Here is a 21,052-nt window from a genome sequence, read left to right on the forward strand (position 1 = left end):
GGAACGCGAGCCTAGTAGGCAACGCTCTTTAGCTGATTCATTTCTACGCTTAGCTGCGCGTCTGAGACGACGAAGACGTAGCAGTTTATTTTATCACCGTCGCCCGCGGAGGCGTTTTTGGTGCGCTTGATCTCCAATGTTATGCCGTCCTGCGTATTTACTAGACGTAAACCCTGACCATGTAGGTCTTCGTCGTTAATGGTGCGCATGTCAATCCATAACGCATACTTATCCTTAAAGAATTCCTCGGGGCTAATTTGGTCGCCAAACTTACGCTTTGCCTCTCTGTACACGTCTGCGGGCTTTATTCCCTGCGAGTAGACCTTGTTTGGAACCCCGTTTATGTTGACCCCTACGTTAGTAATGTTAGGGTTGTGGAAGGCCTCGGAGTTGCGCTTACCGGCCTCGTAGGGTTTGGCAAACACCAGCATTAGCCCCGTAAGACTTCTTCGGGGGAGGTTAATGCTTTGGTTGATAACCTCATCCGTCTTATCCAGGAAGCTGAACGTCTTATACATCACTACGTGGTCGTATAAGAATGCCTTCCCGGAGCTGTATTCCATGCCAGCGCTACGGGCCAGCTCTTCGCTGTACACCGTTTCGTACTGTAGCTCTAGATTAGTGATAGAGTATGGGGTTGTTGTGGTAAGTGCAGTGCTTAGCCCACCAATGATGTTATTAGCATCTGCTAAAGTTACTTCAAACTGTAGCTCGGATAACTGTCTTGGGTAATACACACCGTGATTCGTAATCACTTCAAAGTCCAGTGGTATGACATACTTACTACCATAGGCTGTCTTTATTCGCTTTGCGTCTGCCACTGCGGTTTCTCCGCTGCCGTCAGTAGGTTGCGTTTTCGTAGGTGTGCGGACCTTACGTAGAATGACACTACCAATTCCCTGCTCTATCCTTTGCGCGCGGTCAAATGCTGTTAACCATAGATCCTTATAGGTGGTATACAGATCGTACCTATTTAAGTCCAGCAAGGATTCCCCAGCAAACTTGATTCTCATCTTAGAAACGATGTTGCGACCCACGTTGTTAACGATAATCCTTTCATCTGTGGGGCTTGACTGCACCGCTAGGTCAAACCTCAAAGCCAAGGTGCCAGGAACTAAGACTAGGTTATCCGTTAGGCGGGGCACGCCTACGTACAGGGTTTCTCCTGGCTTTGCGCTGCTGGGGGTGAATGTAACCCGGTGAAAGGTGCGTTCTGCTTTCAGTCCGCCAACCTGCTTAGGTAATACGTTGGGATTTAACTTTGAGCTTATCATATATAATGGAAGTAGAAGGAACAGACCCCGACTTTGATCCCACCACTGAGGAAGGTCAGGCTGACATTAACGACGGCGACGAAGAACCGCTGCTTCCCACCCAACAAGTCGACGATTCCCTAAGGGATAGGATTGCAAAGGCCCTAAGACATCCCAAAGCACGCGAGTACGCGTTTCCGCGTGAGCACATAGAGCTTCAAAACATGGGCGAGCCGGAAGCAGCCGCGCGGGAAACCGTAGAGTGGGCAAAGCAGGAGCTAGAGCTGCGCTACGACAACTTTGATGCTGACGACGTAAAGCTCACGGAAAAGGGGGATAAAGTTTTCATAAGCGTTCAAGACTTAAGATTTCCTGACAAAGACCGCTGGACAAGACCACAGCAACTATTTGATGAGGAGGGTAACGTTAGGGGTGACGTCTTGAGATTAAAAGGCTTTCAGCGTGCTACTAGAACCCTGTTAGAAAGGCTACACAACTTAACCGAAAGGACCAACGCGGTAAAACATGCTGAGGATCTTCAAAAGGAGTTAAAAGAAAAAGATGAAGAATATGCAAGGCTAAGCAAACTACTTGCCAGCGCAGAAAGTAATTCCTCTCAACAAAATGAAAAAATAAAAGAATTAGAAAACCAGTTGAGCCAGACCCTGCGCGCATTAGACGTAGTACGGGAGGACTTGGAAAATTCTCCAACGGAAGCACTGCGGGAAAGGGAGGAAGAATATGAGGAGCAAAGACAGCGGCAGGCTGACGCGCATGCGAAGGTAGTTGAATTCAGAGATCAAGAAATAAGGAAAAGGGAAGAACAAAGGGATATTGCTCTGCGTGAAAGGGAAGAAATACGAGAAGAACTCAATGCTGTCCTACAGGCGTTGGACGTAAAAAGCGAAAACCTGCGGGCTGAAATGTCTGACTCCTTGGTAGAAAGGCGAATGTTAATGTCTGAAATCAATGCAAAAACAGATCAAATTCAACAGAAAGATCAAGCCATCAAAGACTTAGAGTATGAAATAGAACGACAGCGGGGGGTAATCGAAGATCAAGAACGCCCTGAGGAAGAAAAGGAGGCAGCTCAAAAGGAAATAGAAAATCTAGAGGTACGCCTTGCGGAATTGCGGGTGGAAAAGGAAAAGCTGGAAAAGGAGCTGGGGCTTACCACCAAGGAAAAGGTAAAAAGAGCCCTTTTGAAGTATGGCGTTCCACTGGCATTTGCGGTTGCTATTAGTACCGCAGTAGGAGTCATCCTATCCACGCTTAAGGCTACAGGCGCGGGCGTAAAGAAATTAGGCAATGGACTAACGGACTTGGGAAAAAAGATGGCAGCCGGTCTTCCTGGGCTGCTGGGTTCGGTTGTTTCCTTGGCACTTAGGGCCGGAGGAGAACTGCTAAAGTTTGTGGGGAATAACATTTGGATCTTGGTCGTCGCTATTGGAGTGGTACTCCTGAAGAAGATGAAGGGTTAATCTTATCCTTGTATGTTATGTCGGGCTTATCGTCGTCGAGCATCCGAGGCGTCCTCGACTGGGGATAAGTAAAGATAGTATTCGCGCCGCCTTGATAATGCGGAACTAAAGGTATTGCAGTCATAGTGCTAATGGTCATATGATTCCAAGCAGTATTAGGGCTGTTAAGGTACCCGTCTGTGCTATTTATGAAAGCCGCATACTTATTACCTTTAGCGTCGGGGTAAATCTGTAACTTAGCATACTTACAATTAACCACCATTTGAAACGTAGCCGTATAAAACGCCTCATTACTAAATGGATATGGCTGCGCCGTGAAATGAGTAGGTTTTCGATTACCGACCAATGCCTTATAAGGAACTAGAGGCTCATCATTTTCGTCAACCAACCTAAACCCTATGATTCCAGCCCACCCCGCAGTAACGTTAATACTACAAACAATCAATGCAAGGCCTCCAACCTCGACCCACATCCCAATATCATGCCATGCGTGATCAGTATGCCGTTCATCCTTTAAGTGATAAACGTAATGGGTTTCCTTCCAATATGGATTCATATATTTCAGGGAATAAATTCCCTTTTAGAGGCTAAGCACCGTAAGAGTGCTGATGGTTGCGTGGTTATAAGCCGTATCCCTTTGATTTTCTATGCTATTCACGCAAACGCTCCCTGAGTCATCTACGCGTATTTGCAGCTTTACTTTTCCATGACAGTCGGCAACCATATGAAAAGTCCAAGTCGTAAGATTCTCAGCGCTATTCGTTGGCGGCTCTACGGAGAAATGCGCAGGCTCCCTGTTGTTTGTCTTCACGCGCATAGGCTGCAGTACGCCATTCTCATCCAGGAACCTAAAGCCCACGTTGGCATGGCTGCTCGTGCCAATGCAAATACTACAAAGGATTAACTTCTTTCCCGAGTAGTTCAAATTCACGGACATGCCCGTGACGTCAACCCAAGATGCCTGGGTGTATTTTTTCTCGCCTGTGTAAGTCGTATAGACACAATCTACTCCAGCTACGTAGGGGTTGTTCATCGCCATATATAATAGCTCAGACCAATGCTTGCAGCTGCTAGGCCGGCTTTTAATAAGTTATGGTCATATTCCTCAGGTATCGCAGGCAGGACCTTCTTTGATGGTTTCTTAACTACGGGTAGCTTCGTTTCATGCGACTTTTTTGACTTCTCCACGAAATGGGGAATGTTCCTAAGAGTGTCAGAGTTCACGTCGTTCACCCCAAACTTCATATCCTTAGTAGCTCGTTGAAGTTTGTTGTTGTATCCTACTACAGAACCAGTATTTATAGATAAATTACTAGGCATTAGCCAACAACCCGGGGCTACTGCATAGTCCAACCTCGCCTTAGAATTTTGTATGGCTAGTTGGTAACGCTGTACGCCCTTGCTAATATCACCCTCCAAGATCGAACTTTCGAATAAGACCAAGGCTTCGGCTCGCGTCTCTTCTGCGGCGCCGGTATTTCCAATTATATTTGATCGGGTATTTACTTGGGCTCCAAGGATAGAATACACGTAAGCTTCTATGCTGCGATTCAAACGGGCAAGGCCGGCTCTAGTTAGTCCTTTACCTTCTGGGGGTATGAAATTAAGATATTGCTTCGTTTGCTCGTCGTTGGTAATCTTGATAATCAGTGGATTAGCCCCGGCATACTTACCACCCTCGTCTTTGAACAAAGGTCCATCGCGGACTTGCTTGGTATCCTTAACTGGACCCTCCAACCACCACCACTCATTCTTCAAATGATAATGGGTTTCTGGGTGGGAAGCCATGGTCCATTGTAAATTCAACTCGTGGACTTCCTTATCACTTAGCGCATGCCCGCCAATCCCCCAATAAGCCCAAATGTGCCCCAAACCATTGTTAGCACCCGTAGTGCATCGGAAATCCTTCCCTACAACACCAAACTCCTTACAAAGTCTATCATAAGCCGGCACGCTGTATTCGTTATCTCTTGGATAAAACGTGGCATCTCCCGGCAGCGCAATAACACCCATTTCATGTAGTATTCTTCTAACCGTGAAGTGGAAGTGAAACATGAATATTGAATTCTTCATCAAGTTTGCACTTACCCCACAGCCACTGGTGGCGCACCAAACTGCAAAGTTCAACTGCTGCGGCCAATAACGCATGTTAGGACCACTTAACCATTCGTGGGCTTCTTTTGCGGTGGTATGATTAATGGGCACGTTTTTGAAGATATCTCGCACCTTTAACGGAAAGGAATGGTTGTTAGAGATCCGCATGTTCAATGTCAAATCCAAACTTGGGTGTTTATCAAATGAAACCGCGGGTATCGGATAAGTACCGGTACCAAGCAATAATTCCTTTGACCAACCTTGCACGGGCTTATGTTCGATATAACCAGAATTCTTCAGTTGATTGTCTATCTGATCGACCAGCGTAGGTTTCAAATCCTCGTTGCTGTACATCCTAGAGCCGTTATAGTAAATCCCATCGGGTCTCCTTTCGAACTTACTAGGGTCTGCATGCGGAAACATCTTCCTAAATGCTCTCCAATTCCAGTAATCCCGGTTGTCGTGATGTGGCTGCTCCTCAATATCATTCCCAAAAGCGTCGTACATTAGTATATATAATGGATGTTATACCATCAGCACCTCAGTTGTACCCTGATGTTCCCTATACTACACCTAACGAACTAAACGCCGAAAACTTTCGTCTGAATAAAGCGAACTTAATCCTGGCTTACTTGGAAGGGCAGGCAAAACACTATGAAAAAGTTAGAAAAAAGTACGTTAGAGCCCGGAGTACGCTACATAAGATTGCGATAACTTCAGGATCCATATCTGTTGTGTTAACGGGCTCTGGCGTTGCTACTTCGCTTACTGGGCCGGGAATAATCGTTGGAGTTCCTTTGGCCGGCGTTGGGGCAGCTTGTGGTATCATTTCGGCTGTTGCTACGGGCATTATGAAAAAGCTATCCACGAAAATATCCAAGCATGACACGACAATAGCTCTATCTAGGGCTAAAGTAAATACAATTACCGATCTTGTCTCAAAGGCTCTGCGTGACAGAAAGATAGACGACGTAGAATTCTCGCTTATTCTGGCCGAAGAAGACAAATACGAGAAATTAAAGACGGACATAAGGAATAAAAAAACAGTCGTAAAAGATCTTTCCGAGGAATCTCGCAAAAAGATCTATCAAGAAGCGAAAGAAGAGCTTCAAAGAAAGCTTGCTCAGTAAACATCTGCTTCGAAAAGAGCGTGACAGGATTCTATTTACATATCGAACGTCAGTCTAGAAAATATGCAGATTAAATATAATAATTTTCACATACATAAGCGTCCAGATGTGTCTGGCGTTCGCTCGTGATCGTGGACTTTGGAGCTGGGGAGGCCTAAAGTCCCGAGTTCGAGCCTCGCTGTAGATGCATTTGGACCGGTTGCTGTGAGTGAAAAAAAAAGCCTCCCCCACTCACAGCAACCGTGGGGGGAGGGGTAGAAAGTGCGATTCAACCCCGCGATGGGGGGTTTCGCGATTGGAAAAGTCAGGGGGTGTCTCGGGACGCTGTCCGGAGTTCACCCTCTGGTGGGTCGTAAGAAAGATATATGTGTATGTACTAGAGGGCCTCTGGCGCGGGATGAAATAAGCCCCGTAAGCCCAAAATGCAAAAACCCCACTGGGGATAGCTTGGTGTTCTGCGCGATGCATTCCCCAGTGGGGTTTCTGGCAAAATAAACGCCAGTTTTGCATTTTTATTTTCTCGGAATCCATCCTAACAGGGGGTGGTTGGGGTCTATTTTGTAAAATATTTCGTAAATTACGTCTGGATAATAAGGAATATCCTTATTCAGCCGACAAAACATCCACTCGGCTTTTGTCATATCAGAAACCTCAGGAATAGACTTACCGGTAATTTCAGACAAAAGATAGGGAATAGCTTTGTAATATTTCCCTAGCTTTAATTTTTTCAACGTTTTTCGTAGACTTTGTGGGGTTGGCTCTTCTAAATGGTCTATGATTTTCTTCTTTACTTCGTCGCTTAAATATATCGGATGTAAACCTTGGATATGACTCATCCAGTCCCTGAAGTATTTTATTCTCTTATATGGCGTTTTCTTACGACCTCCATTGGCGTAATACTGCTCTCTGGTAGCATTTGGTACGGCATTACGAATATTCTTACCACACTCGTAACACTGTGCTGACGTGTCGTCTTCTATTTGCATTTTCTTACCACAACACCAAAAGGGTTCTGGCTTAGGTATGATAACTTTAGGTCTTAGACAAATTATGCAAAAGTCGTTAACGAACTTCTTACAATCTTCGCACTCCATATATAGACTAACATATTTAAGTGCGCTGTTGCCCTCAACCACACTTGGAGTGGGGGTCGTCCGTAGGTGGATTTTTGACGCGGGTCTTACCCCGTGTTGAGATTGCGCTGGAACCCCCATTCCCTATACTACTGGCGCGTATGACGTCACTTCCTTCGAATCACTAAAAGTTAATTGCCAGGAACGCAATCGCTTAATGGCGGACTCAAACGGCCAAACTTTACCGGCTAAATGCAACATCTCCCTAGTCTCGTATCGAAAAAGAACAGTAAGCTATATTACATATCTAGTTTTATAAGGTACAATTTCCAGGGATGGTGTAATTTTCGTAAGACTAGCACTTTAACAAAGATTAGTTGTATATTCAGTTTGATGCAATAAAGTTTAGAAAGTTTAGCTGAAATAATCATTTATGTACCGCATTAAGCGGAGAGAAGCTTAAATAATTGAATAAAACAAAAATATAATCTAAAAACAAGATGTCATTTTCAATTTATCTTATGACTAAGCATGCGCAGATTTGAGAACGCGTCCCACATGGAAACCGTGCAGTAATATCATAAGTAGGATACGTTGTAATCGATTCAGTTGCAGGGGCATTGAGCTGTCCCTGAGGGAGACGAAGCATTGTATTCTAAATTTCCCTAAGGCCCCGTCCACACGTATCCGAAAAAGTTTTGTATCCGCAAATTATTTTTTGCGGATACGAAAATGTTTGCGTCCACACGAAGCGTATTCGAATCGTTTTCACCGTCCACACGTATCTGTTTTCGTAAAATTTGCGGATACGGACACAAAAAATTGCGGACACGTGTGGACGCAACCCGTATCCGTAAAATTTCCCTCATGCATAGGACATGAGGGAAATTTAGAAGACAATGAAAAAAAAAAAAATTTATTAAAAAGCTGATGAATCATAACTATCATGAATCTTAACTCGGCTTACAAACACTTATTGGACAATTAAATTAAATCCTTTGTCTTTTACTAAATTTCCCTACTTTTAATATATGCGACAGGGAAATTTAGTAAAAGACAAAGGATTTCTTTTTCTTCTAAATTTACCTCATGTTCTATGCATGCGGGAAATTCGGTTTTGTAAAGCAGCCAAAAGAATCCGAGGTGATCATGGTATCATTATAAGTAATACCATGGCAATGAGGGATCATACACACTACTATTTAATTGTGAACTATAACTCTTCATATAATTAAGTTGATTAAAAGCTGATTGGTTGTTTGGTTGTCACATGATCTATAGTTGAATGTCTTGCTTTATTACTCTGTTCACTGAGGTTTCTTTCCTCCTGCACGGCACTGTTTGTACCTCAAGTGACATAAGTACCTCTTGTAGTAATCCCATCCAGCATTCCTTAGGCATATATAACGTTGGAGTCGACAAGGCTGAAACGAGAATAGCTTGTATCATGAGTCAATGTGAAATGCAAGCGAGATGAAACCAGTAGACATTGGCAACCAGTAGAGTATACCGCTGAACAGTCGGATATATTTTTGAATTTTTATCCTTCCACCCACCCACCCACCATCCCGTAAGGATAACCTGCTGCGCAGTCTAGCCCAATCCCTTTATTTATTTATTTTTTTTGCCTGCGTAGTTGTCTTGTCCCAATAACAGTATTGGACTTAGGTGTTTTGGAGCGAGGGTCCGGTGAGAATCAGCACTGTAGCGGTAGTACTACTAAATATACGCAGAATTACTAATATGAATTAATAGTTAAGAAACTAGTGTAACAGCCGTGAGTAGTATGATATAATTTAACTTACTCCACTTTTTTGGGGGAATAAAGTTAGCTGTTAATTCAACTCCTCATAAGACAGAAGATAAAGGACAAAGAAAAGAAAAAGAAAAACGAATGAGATTGGTGAGTGTGTTTACCCGTCTGCTGACGCATTGTCGGTAATCTTGTTTGCACTGTTGACGATCCGTCAATCCGTTCGCATTCTTCATACACTGCATGTATTTTTGTTGGCATTTCTGGAGGATAATAAAAAATAAATAAGATAAAATAAAATAAAAATACAAACAAACAAACAAACAAACAAAAACAAAAAAGAAAAAAAAAAAAAAGAAAAAAAAAAAAGAAAAAAAAAGGAATAGACTATAAATATTCTCATACTCTTAAACTATTTTTGTATTTTTTGAGTGATTCTGTAGTCAATATATTTTCTTAAAGTTGTTTTGTGTGTGTGTGTAAAATTAAAAAATTCAAGGATTACTGGGATGGAGGGAAACAATGTGGTCCAAAGACGACTATTTTTCAAATGCCGAGTAAAAGCTGTTTTTTTCTTCAACGAAACCTAGCCAGGTTAACTCTGATAAACCTATTATGAATTCGATGTCGAATTCCAAGTACAGAGGCATAGGGAGGAAGGGCGGTGAGAATGGGCGGGGGATTGGGAAAGCACTTACTAAAATAAAGCAAAAATTATATGCTGTTTCTAATCGTGACAACAGGAAAGCCTTACACGAATAAATGGTTTTCTCCCTGGCTAAAACTCCTGTTCGCCAGCCCCCTCCCTCTTCCCTGTTTACCTACTCATCAAAATTCAATATTGTTTTGGATTTTCCCTTGTTTAAATCGTCCAACACTGTTGCCTAACGTGTGGAAAAGAACCTCTCTTTGTAAATATAGCTTATAAACATATGACTTACTCGTGAAGGCGGCATAGGACCAGACCCATTGTCGTCATCATCGTCGTCGTCGTCGTCGTCATCATCATCCCCACCACCATAATTATCATCATCATCCATAACGATTTCTTTCAAGTTATTTTCATCGGCATTCCCAAGGGCTTCGTCCTCTATCTTTGTCTCGCTGTGAACAGCAAGAAACATTAATGCAAGGAGTAACAACAAGGTCTTCATCGCGAACGAAGAAGATCGATCAAGTACGTGACGCTGCTCAACTTGGAAAGAAATTATCTAGCCTTCAGGGATGCAAGGCTTTTGTACCCAAAATGTCGTTATGACTTACAAAAACACACGCAGAAATGTCTTGTGTTGTTAGTAAAGCTGTAAAGCTGATATAAGTTTTCAATCAACTTACAAATGTTTTCATGAAGTCGATGAAAAAGAAAGGTTGAACAAGTATGAGACGAAGAATTCAAGAATGACCGTAGGTGTTCTTTTTCAACGAAAGTTAGTTTGGATGAGATTGTATTAAAACGAGAACACTCATATGTCGAAACCTCATCACACTTTATGAGAAGTGTCATAAGCCGTATATTCAGGTTTCTTAGTGTCAGCAAAGCTACCAAGCAGCTGCTTAAAGGTTTTGTTTCAACTTGATATGTTTTAGCTAACTCAACCTATATGAATGGAAGGTTACGAAGAAAACTTGAGTCCGTCCTATCAACCTGGCCAACGCTACGAAATAGACATGTTAAAAGAATTTAGAATGAGTGACAAGAGAAATAATTTCAATTTTATTATTTCAGCAACTTTGTTTTTCAAAATAAGGCCAATAATAGTCCTAAGAGTTGCTTAGTTCGACAAATAAATAGAATGCGAAACTTTATAATTTAAATTCAAACAAACTACTAACAAGATACTAGTAATAATAATAATGATAATGACGAGTGATAAATAATGATGACGATAGTAATAATACAGACTTTAGTAGTCTGGCATTTAATAGCCAAGGCCAATGGCCCACGAATAAAGTGATCCTTCTAACCCACCCCAACAGGCTCTATATTTTTTCCATGACCCACCATCACTCCCCTTAGTAGTGTTTGCTACTGAGTGAAGTGATCACCCCTTTGATGCCTGTCGATATTTGCCTTATCCCCCTTCCAGTTGTCTAAAAAAGACATGAGATCACCACATTACTTGCTATCCTTTGACAATTTCCTGTTGACGGGAGGCTGTCAGCCAATCAAAACAATTTATCTTGGTTGCTTGGAAACGAAGCTCTAAAAACAGGGTTGTCATAAAGTCCCGTATAAACGAATCAATATTTGTTCGTAATGGCTTGTGATTATCCAATGAACTTGTAGGAACTTTTAGGAAACATGATGATGTTAAGTAATCAAGAGTCATGAAAACTGATTTGTTAGAATCATTTCATGTAAACACTAAAAAATTACAAATCGATCAATACTGATAACACTGAAATTGGATGCCAAAAAGACATTTTTTTCAATGTTTTGCCATAGAGGTCTAGAAGCAGATTCTTTCGACATTATGTGCCATCTTAAATTTGAGTGTTTTTTTTTTTTCTCGGTTAATTTTCATGGAAAGTTAAATAATATTAATAGCATTTAGCTTTAAAACTAGCTTGTTACCATAGTCGTTGTGTACTTTAAAGATTATGCGTTATGAATGTCGTGTAAAATAGGCAGATAACTATTGCATTGTCAATAATTCATTTATACTAATTATACCAATGCAAACAAATTGTAACCAAGAATCGAAACGATGCGATAAACCACTATAGTGTAGTCCAGGATTCGCAGCACGGACTTAAACCAACCAAGGTAAAGTGCCATCTATTTTTCACTTTTGCTCACTTTTCAAAACAGTCCTCGTGATATTGTGTTGCTGAATACCTCACACACGCAGTTGTATTGAAACGAGCACGAAAAGAACAACTTTATTTTCGATCTCAAACGTCTTTATTTGAGCTCGTTTTTCACTTTTCAGTTGCATTCTTATTTTTTCTCTTGGATTTATGGTGGCGTTTTGGTACATGATCTATTTATGCATAGATCATTCGGCTTACCGGATTCCAGCGATTTTTTTGTATTTTTAATTTCACATGTGTGGCTTAGTATTATCATCATTGCTAAAGAAATAGAGGATATTACATGGGCGCGTGGAGATACGTAATTTATCTTCGAGTGTTGGAAAGATCTTTAACACGAGAAGATAAAATTCATATCTCCAAGCGGCCATATAATATTCTGTTTATCATATAATTATCAATGAAGTATGTTTTGGCTTTTTCAGGCAATTCTTTCCGTGCATTTTTGAATAGACATGGACGCAATGGTGATATCTTCGCACGTAAAAATAACATGCTATACCTTCACGTGTGAAGATATCAATTTTTCGAGCGAGTGATACCTGATATTTCATTGGATTTTATATAAATAGTAAACGGTTAGCATAATTATGCACCAATAGGAATTACAGTCAGTATAATGCATGCCTAGCTATGTACAATAACTACAAGAAAAGTTAACCTAGATAGATAGCGATAAATTTGGATTTGGACTTGATCAACTTTTTTGCCCAAAATTGAAATAAAAAATAAGACCGATTTTTCTTGGTTTCCAGGCAACATTGGAGAGTACCTGCCTCGATATGAAACTACTCTTTCTTTTGCTGGGTTCTTTAGCTGTATTAGTGACATCATCCCAACCAGATGACCAGAATGACGTCATAAGGTTAATAAAGGTGTGGGGGCTTAATGAACATCATGGGCACCGCGATAAAGGGCCTTTCAAAGTAGGTTGTAATTCACTATACCTTAAAATACGAAGCAGTGCACTGTCTATTGTTCTCTGTCTATTGTTTAATTAGTGGCGCTAGTTATATACCTCGACTGCCTTATTGTAACAGAGAATCAGGAAGCTAAGGCCCCGTCCACACGTATCCGGAAATTGTTGTATCCGCAAATTATTTTTTGCGGATACGAAAATGTTTGCGTCCACACGCAGCGTATTCGAATCGTTTTCACCGTCCACACGTATCCGTTTTCGTAAAATTTGCGGATACGGACACAAAAAATTGCGGACACGTGTGGACGCAACCCGTATCCGTAAAAAAAAAAATTGCGGATACAAAAATTTGCGGATACGTGTGGACGGGGCCTAAGAAAGAGTTGAAATATGGCATGAATTTATCTATTAAATTTCCTTTCTGATCTGTTTATCTCATTTATTTGTGTTTGTAGTTCAGAGAACTGTACACTTGCTCTAATGACTCCTGTGTTGATCTCGTAAGAAAGATAATATACTAAATTAACCTTCTTTCTCGTCCCTAGTCTCTCTCATTATTTGTAATGGATAGGGATCTCAAACATTAATACTGATTATACCTACTCCCCCACCAGGAGGACCCTTCATTAGTCAGTAGAAATTTTTTCAATATATTAATTAACTGTTTGTTGGCCATCGTCAGGAATGCGTGAAAGGTTTCAAAGAATGTGTAAGCAGTGGGATTGGAGGTTTAGCTGACGAACAGTCTTGCAGGATGGGGTTTTGCGACTGCAGGAAAAACGTAAGTTAAACTTATTTTCTAAGGATGAAATGAGAATAATCATTTGTCATCTGACAAGCTCATTGCTGAAGGATGATATCTTAAAGGATAAAAATAAACCTTTCAAACTTGGCCAATGGGCGTGCAAAAGAAGCAACAACAAAAAGCAAAAACAAGCAAACAAAACAACAACAACAACAACAACAACTAAGGCATGATATAATGCAACACAATATCAGGTACAGTTAAATTTACCGTTTATGTCTTTCACGTGCAATAGAGGTTTTGTGCCATCACGTGTCGGCGCCCATAATACTGCTTGGACTGCCTGTGGTTAGATGGCAGAACAATAAAATCCCTTTGCTCTCGTGAATTGATTTCTAGATCTTTCTCATGTAAAACGATTGTATGTTTCCTGCCATCTAACATGGCTGCCGTCACGTGGTGGTACAAAACCTCTTTAGACCTATTCACAGTTCCCAGCGCCATCTTGAAAACATACCTGGAAGCGAGGCTGGTGTTGAGTTATCCATCAGATCTATATAAGCAACAAGAGAAAGTATTCATCATGCATGTCGAACTATTATCGCTAATTTACAAGTCGTTTTATAAATATCAAGCCAACACGATTTAGATACAGCAGATTTAGGAATTTTTTAGAAAACATCTAAGAACTTAAAGTAAGTAATTAAACACAGATCTTGCGATGTTATTCAGAGTGTTGCTCTTGTGTTTACATTCGATTTCGCCTGGGATATCTCCATAATACCTATGTTTCTTTCTATATTCGTCAATATAAAAAAACACACAATGCTAGGCAAAACCTCCGCGAGAAAAATCTTGTAAAATACTAGTATCTGATGTATTCGTGGTTTATTTAAGATAATAAACCAATAATCGACGAAAAGAAAAAAATTAATAATAGCCATAGATATTATGGAGATATATATCGGAGGCGATATCGAATGTAAACACCACAGCCCGTTTGTACAAAGTTTGGATAGCGCTATCCGGAGGATAAGTCCTTATCCAGTGGATAAGTCGATTCTGTTATCCAATAAATTTATCACGTGGATAGGAATTATCCGTCGGATAGAGCTATCCAGGCTTCGTACATCAGGCGGGGCCCAGAGCAACACTCTAGCTTACGCAGTTTGTACGCTACACCAACGCTATTTGTTTTTACGCTATACTCTCGTTATGTCTCGGGCTACACGAAGTAGTACGGCCGTACTCTCTGCAGAAGACCGGCAGGAGATTATCCGGGAGGTTGTTCAAGCGGTTTTGGAGGCATCCTCTGCAAATGGGTCAGGAAACTCGTCCTCCTCGCCACCTTATTCTTCACAGCCTGCACTGCCAACTTCTTCCACCTCCGCAGTGGTTTCTGCTACGCAGGACGCTACAGGTACGTCTATTTTACCTGTACCTTCATTCGCCAGCACTTTTACGCTACCATCGCAGTCATTGGCTGACACGAGCGCTACGCTAGCTTTCTCAGCATCTGTGCCGAGCTCCGTCTCGTCGGTTTGGGCGCCATCATTGCCATCTGTTTCGGCGGTCTTGCATCAGCCTTTTATCGTTGGCCCAGGTTGCTCTCCCGTTCCCGCAAAGCTGGTTACCCAGATCGTCAGTGGCAAGTTCGTCGACATGAGCGATCTCATTTCTCCTAACCTGGTGGAGACGGAAAACGAGCCCCAACTCTTCTTTGATGGTCGCATCGTTTTGACCTCTACGCCCAAGCGCCAGCGGCGAAAGGTAGAGGACATAATGACGTGGGTCGAGGCGTTCAGCATTTACTCGCTCGTGCTGACTTCGTATTTTCCCAATCGCTGGAAAGATCTTTTGCTCTACAAGCTGCTTATTCTGCGAACCTATCGCCAGTTTAGCGGCCGGGCTTGGCTGTCTTACGATAAGGCTTTTCGTGAGCACGCAGCAGCAAGCAAACTCACAGACTGGTCGCACATCAATAGCCAGCTCTACAGTTTCCACACCGCGGGATCTGTCCCACGCGCTCTCAGTGCTACAGCTGCTGAAGGAGCAGAACCCAAGGGCTCATCCAATAGCGACACCATATGCCGTTCTTGGAATCGGGGGCAGTGTTCTTCGCGTTATAGTGGCTGCCGCTTCGCACACAAGTGCTCTTCATGTTCTGGCCGCCATCGCTTGGTAGATTGCCCGAGTGGGACCGACGAGTCTTCGGAGTCCAAACGGAAATCCACGTTTGCCGAGTCGTCGGGGGAACTTCACAGGTCTAAGCGGCGCTAATCCAAGCACGCTAGTACTTTATGTTATACTTATGGTTCTTACAAAAAAAAAAAAAAAAAATGTTCCGTTTAATTTGTTCTTTAGCTTTAGCTATCTTGTATAGCACTCTATAATTTTCGCTCGTAATCTTGTCTAGACAGTTCAAGTGCATTTAGATTGTGTATTGTCAATTGTCTGGAACGTTTCAATGGTCTCGGGACATTTCGTTCCGTCGTTATTTTTCTGCATGCTAGGCTTTATAAGAAACGCAGACAATGTCATTGGTATTTCATTGCATATGATATATATACATATATATATAATAAAAAAAATAAATAAATAAAAAAAATAAAATAAAAAAACCTTTCGTGCTAGGACTTTTGTGTTATCTCTCTATGCTGTCATACCTTTTAGCGCGTTATATTTACAAAACCAGGCCCTTAATAAATTAGCTTTGCTGTCAGTCTGGCCTCTATGATTGGCTGCGGCGTTATTAGGACAATTAAGCCGTCTTCTAGCTGTCTCTGTAGGTCCCTTTGTATGCTATCGCAACAGCATTTCAAGCTTTACGTCGGGACCCTCTTACGCGTTTATTTTGCTAATTTTTCGTTCTTTTCGAGTCCCGTGTTATCGCCAGAGTGGGTCCTCCCCCTCCCATAGCATATACTTTACTCTCGATATATTATGTTTATGTGCATGTAATTTTACCCCGTCTAAGTTCCTATCTAGGGTAATTAGCTTTACTCGTCGTTTATCGCCTCACGTATCTCTTTTTAAGTCGTGTGAGCAGTTCGGAACATCTGCCGGTCACTATTATTTTCACGGTCGTATTGTATCTTCTTTCAGCTATGCTTGACCTCCCGTTGGTATCTGACGTCACGCCCCTTAGTGTTGAGTGGTTTTCCCAAGAGTTGCTATCACACCCAGACCAGATTGAAGTGGCTTATGTTTTAAGTGGGATTCGATATGGTTTCAAAGTTGGATTCCAAAGTCAACTCAGCTCTTTAAGATCGGCCAAGAGTAACAAGGAAACCGCTATCCACAACCCTCAGGTGATTGATTCGTATCTGCAAAACGAGGTCAGGTCGAACAGGGTCGCGGGCCCCTTCTCCGAACCTCCCCTTCCTGACCTGCACGTCAGCAGCTTTGGGGTGATACCTAAGCGTGGCCAGCCTGGAAAATGGAGGCTCATAGTCGACCTTTCATCTCCCAGGGGACTTAGCGTGAACGATGGTATCGACCGCGAGGCTTTTACCCTTCAGTATGTCAGGGTTGATCAAATCATTCGGATGATCTCTAGCCTTGGTACCGGAGCACTTATGGCAAAGTTCGACGTCGAATCGGCCTACCGTAATATTCCGGTTCATCCTTCTGACAGGTACCTTCTCGGTATGAAGTGGCGCGGAAAGTATTACGTTGACTTAGCGTTACCTTTTGGTCTTCGATCAGCCCCGTTTATTTTCAATGCGGTAGCCTCGATGATAGAGTGGATTTTGGTGAACAATTACCAAGTTAGCAATCTCGTTCATTATCTTGATGATTTTATCATGGCGGGCCCTCCTAACACTGACGCCTGCGCAGTTAATCTAGCTAAGTCACGTCAAGTATGCCGCACTCTAGGTGTTCCGCTACATCCCGACAAATGCATAGGCCCTGATACTACCCTGGTTGTTTTAGGCATCGAATTGGACTCAGTGAACCAAATTGCTCGTTTGCCAGCAGATAAGTTATGCAACCTTAAACTGTTGATTGCTACCTGGCGGTCGCGACGCTGGTGTAATAGACATCACCTAGAATCGTTGATTGGCCACCTCCACCACGCAGCGAAGGTGGTGTGGCCTGGTCGCACGTTTATACGGCGCATGATTGACCTGCTAGGCTGTTTCCGCAAGCGAGACCATCCTATACGTCTGAATTGCGAGTTCCATCGCGACTTAGACTGGTGGCACCAGTTCCTCTCTACGTGGCACGGGGTTTCTTTTTGGCTGTATCCTGGTATCCCAGTCGTAGGCGATACCCAGGTGGTATCGGACGCCTCAGGAGCAATTGGTTATGGAGCTTTTCTGGACCAAGCGTGGTTCAACGGTGTCTGGTTGGAGAAGCAGGGTTCTCAATCTATTGCATATAAGGAACTCTTTCCGATCGTTCTAGCCGCGCATGTGTGGGGCCATCGGTGGTCCAAAAAGCATGTCATCTTTCGTTCCGACAACGAGGCTGTGGTGTTCATGCTGAACGGCAGGACTTCTAAAGTCCCCGACCTGATGCGGCTGTTGCGCAGTCTGTTGCTAGCGGCAGCGCGCTTTAACTTTTCCTTTTCGTCGCTCCACATACCCGGCGTCCACAATGCAATCGCTGATGCCTTATCCCGTTTTCGTTGGCAGGAGTTCAGGCGTTTGGCTCCTTCAGCACACCGATCCCCAACTCCAATTCCGCATCAGCTTCTTCTCAACTTGACCAGTCCACTCTAAAGAAACAGTGTCAGGAATTCCTCCTAAATGGCCTGGCTCCCACCACACGTCGCACTTACGCGTCTGCTCAGCGTAAATTTATTGATTTTTGCCATCAGCTTGGCAAAGTTCCTGTCTTACCTGCAGATGAGAGAACGTTATGTCTTTTTGTAACGTTTCTGGCACAGTCGCTTCAGCATCGGTCTATTAAAGTCTACCTGTCAGCGGTTCGGGCCCTTCACATCGAGCAGGGTCACGCAGATCCATTGGTAAATTGTCCGCGGCTGCATCAAGTCTTTCGGGGCATTAAACGTTCCCAAGGGTCCCAGTTTTCACAGCGTCTACCGATTACCGACGCTCTCATGCTCACCATTTTCAAGGCCCTGGATATTGACTCGTTTGACCATGCCATGTTTTGGTCGTCATGTACGCTCGCATACTTTGGTTTCCTGCGATCGGCAGAGTTTACGGTCTCCAGCTTGGCCAGTTTCGACCCCACCATTCACCTGCAGGTCTCGGACTTGTCGTTTGATAATTTGGACCGACCATCGTGCTTACGGGTATGGATCAAAGCATCCAAAACCGATCCTTTCCGCGCAGGGTGCTATGTTCACATTGGTTGTGGCGTCTCCCCACTGTGTGCGGTGACTGCAATGTCCGCTTTTCTGCATAAAAGAGGAAATGCTTCAGGTCCACTATTCTTATTAAAGAATGGCCAACCATTGTCTCGAGAGTTGCTGACGTCGTGGCTGAGGGATATTTTCGCTGGTGCGGGAGTGACTGGTAATTTTTCCAGCCATAGCTTCAGGATTGGAGCCGCCACAGTTGCAGCGCGCAATGGTGTTCCAGATCACATGATCCAAACCCTTGGCAGATGGACTAGTAATGCTTATCAAAGTTATATCCGGACACCTACAGAATCCTTAGCCTCGATCTCGCGCTATCTTTCTCAAGCTTAATTTCCTGGAGTGACCTTAGTTTGGGTTGGTGCTTGGATCATTGTGGTGGGAGGCCCTTCTTCCTGTTCCTCCTCTCCAAGCACCTTGGAGAATCATTTGGAGGTGATAGGGTTGCCATAGTAACCGCTGACCTCCGCCGAGTTCCCGAGGCTCCTCCCACCCAAGCACCAACGCCAAGCTCATCTACGTGTGATGAGTTTAACACGTGGATAGGAATTATCCGTCGGATAGAGCTATCCAGGCTTCGTACATCAGGCGGGGCCCAGAGCAACACTCTGAATAAAATTGCAAAATCTTTTTGTAAAATCTACTTCTAGTTCTTAGAAGCCTCAGCCTCGCTTCCATGAAGGATTCAAAGTGGCACAGGGAAGTGTGAATAGGACTATTCAGTTTGATATTTCCGTACTTTTTCAGAAACAAACACTCGAGAAACTTTTCGAGAAAAAAACCTATCCTTTTGGGGTGGTTTGTGGTTGGTTGTGCACACCTGACAAAATTTCTAAGCGAACACTGTTTTATGCCTTGAAATTGCTTCTCGTCCCAGTCCTGTTTTCCAAAATTTTTACAAAACTTGTTCGAAACATATACAATCCAAATTTTATGAAAAGAAAATTCGAGTTATTTGTTTCAAACGAATCCACAGTGCATACGCGCTCATATGCTTCTGAGTTATTTAGTAGGTGTTTATATTATATTATGTCTCACCAACATAACAGGCATTTCAACTCGTGTAAAAACAAACTTATACATTACTCATTCCCTTATGTGATGAAAAGGCAAGTTTGTTATCTTTTTTTTCTTTTCTTCTTTTTTTTGCAATAGCGTTTTCTAAGTGTAAGATTAGTATTCAGTCTAAGGAGTGTCATACATTTCAAACCGTATTTTGCATTTCATTCTAGGTGTGCCAAGCATACTTCAAAAGCTGTGGATCCAATTCTTGGTGTTCTTTCAATGATATCTGCTTCAAGTCTTCTGCTGCTTGTCGCTCTGAACCTAAGAAAGAGGTATGGCAAATAGATGATCGCCACTTATTTATACACACAAAGTTCGAATATTTTTTTTTGGGCAGCTCATTACATAGATCGTCAGAAAGAAATTTCTTAGCCATTTCACTAAAACCTGACATTACGGGCAAAGAAATTTACCTGAGCCATCTAACTAAAACATTACCGGCAATGAAATATCTAAGCCATCTCATTAAAACATTAAAGGCTTGTTTTGTTTATATTATGTTCATGTAAGGCGAAACGATTTTTTTTTTGGTTAGCTTATCATGTTTGGTTAACACCATGTCCGTGTCATATGCGATATATATAACAAAACGCTTATTGACGGGAACCTCGGGAAAGCAGTGAGTTTTGTGGTCCATAGACGGCAATGTGGCCCTCGGCTTCGCCTCGGGAAAAATCTCCGTATCGGGACCACAAAACACACTGTTTCCCTTGGTCCGAGTCAGTAAGTGTTTAATGTAACTTTTTTGTGTCCCATCCCGTTATCAATTTCAGAGCAAGTGCAGAAGAAGTCTGATGAAGTGTCTGAAGAGATCTTCAATGGACAAGACCCGAACATACGAGTGCATGAAGATGTTTAATGACTGTCTCTCCTAGATGTCCTAGATAGCCTGATACTTCATATTGGACGAATATAAAAGTAACATAAAAAGATACAATTATAAACAATAAAAGGGAATAAAAAACCTAGCAAAAATCGAAAACTGAGAATTTTTCAAAAAAATGCTTAGAATAATTCAGCCGAATGAATTTCGTTACCAGCCTACATACAATTACAGGCAAACACTGCCCGTCATGTGATATCAACCAGTATCAACCAGCTGGATGAATCTCGTTACCAGCCTATAATGACAGGCAAACATTGCCCTTCATTGGCAAGTTCCATATCTAGTTCCATATCTAGTGAAGGTATAAAATAAACATTTAAAATATATATATGTAGTTGCATAATATCATAGAGCTCGACAAATGCTGCCAGATTTTGATCAAATGAAAAAAATCATCGGGAAATGAAGATATTCAAGGCTTCGTCTTGATGACGATTGTCCGGATTTGACACAGTCCTCCCACGATATGAAACTTGGCAATGCGCTATGAACCAGAGAGTATTATAT

At 42.5% G+C, this 21,052-nt stretch overlaps 4 protein-coding genes across 4 annotated transcripts; 3 read left to right on the top strand and 1 right to left on the bottom strand.

Annotated features, from left to right (window-relative positions):
- Nucleotides 1-1,362: 1,362 nt before the first annotated feature.
- On the top strand, nucleotides 1,363-3,251 carry LOC148906785 (uncharacterized). The gene is made up of 2 exons (XM_089038125.1): nucleotides 1,363-2,274; nucleotides 3,143-3,251. Exons 1-2 carry the CDS (start codon nucleotides 1,478-1,480, stop codon nucleotides 3,249-3,251), a joined length of 906 nt encoding a protein of 301 aa, XP_088894251.1. The 5' UTR covers nucleotides 1,363-1,477.
- Nucleotides 3,252-8,217: 4,966 nt separating this feature from the next.
- On the bottom strand, nucleotides 8,218-10,012 carry LOC116303927 (uncharacterized). Its single transcript, XM_031713552.2, has 3 exons — nucleotides 9,726-10,012; nucleotides 8,949-9,047; nucleotides 8,218-8,455 (listed from the first exon to the last, which is right to left on the bottom strand). Exons 1-3 carry the CDS (start codon nucleotides 9,936-9,938, stop codon nucleotides 8,339-8,341), a joined length of 429 nt encoding a protein of 142 aa, XP_031569412.1. The 5' UTR covers nucleotides 9,939-10,012; the 3' UTR covers nucleotides 8,218-8,338.
- Nucleotides 10,013-11,455: 1,443 nt separating this feature from the next.
- LOC116303917 (uncharacterized) lies at nucleotides 11,456-20,871 on the top strand. Its single transcript, XM_031713540.2, has 5 exons — nucleotides 11,456-11,551; nucleotides 12,354-12,524; nucleotides 13,200-13,298; nucleotides 19,827-19,931; nucleotides 20,433-20,871. Exons 2-5 carry the CDS (start codon nucleotides 12,381-12,383, stop codon nucleotides 20,532-20,534), a joined length of 450 nt encoding a protein of 149 aa, XP_031569400.1. The 5' UTR covers nucleotides 11,456-11,551; nucleotides 12,354-12,380; the 3' UTR covers nucleotides 20,535-20,871.
- LOC148906786 (uncharacterized) lies at nucleotides 14,424-19,118 on the top strand. The gene is made up of 2 exons (XM_089037764.1): nucleotides 14,424-14,682; nucleotides 17,903-19,118. The coding sequence occupies exons 1-2, from the start codon at nucleotides 14,478-14,480 to the stop codon at nucleotides 18,925-18,927; spliced, it is 1,230 nt and encodes a 409-aa protein (XP_088893890.1). The 5' UTR covers nucleotides 14,424-14,477; the 3' UTR covers nucleotides 18,928-19,118.
- Nucleotides 20,872-21,052: the final 181 nt, after the last annotated feature.

The sequence above is a fragment of the Actinia tenebrosa genome, unplaced genomic scaffold (assembly GCF_029948245.1).
Source record: "Actinia tenebrosa isolate PJP-AT-01 unplaced genomic scaffold, QUT_ActTen_1.0 PGA_scaffold5__44_contigs__length_20552954, whole genome shotgun sequence".
Classification (NCBI taxonomy): domain Eukaryota; kingdom Metazoa; phylum Cnidaria; class Anthozoa; order Actiniaria; family Actiniidae; genus Actinia; species Actinia tenebrosa.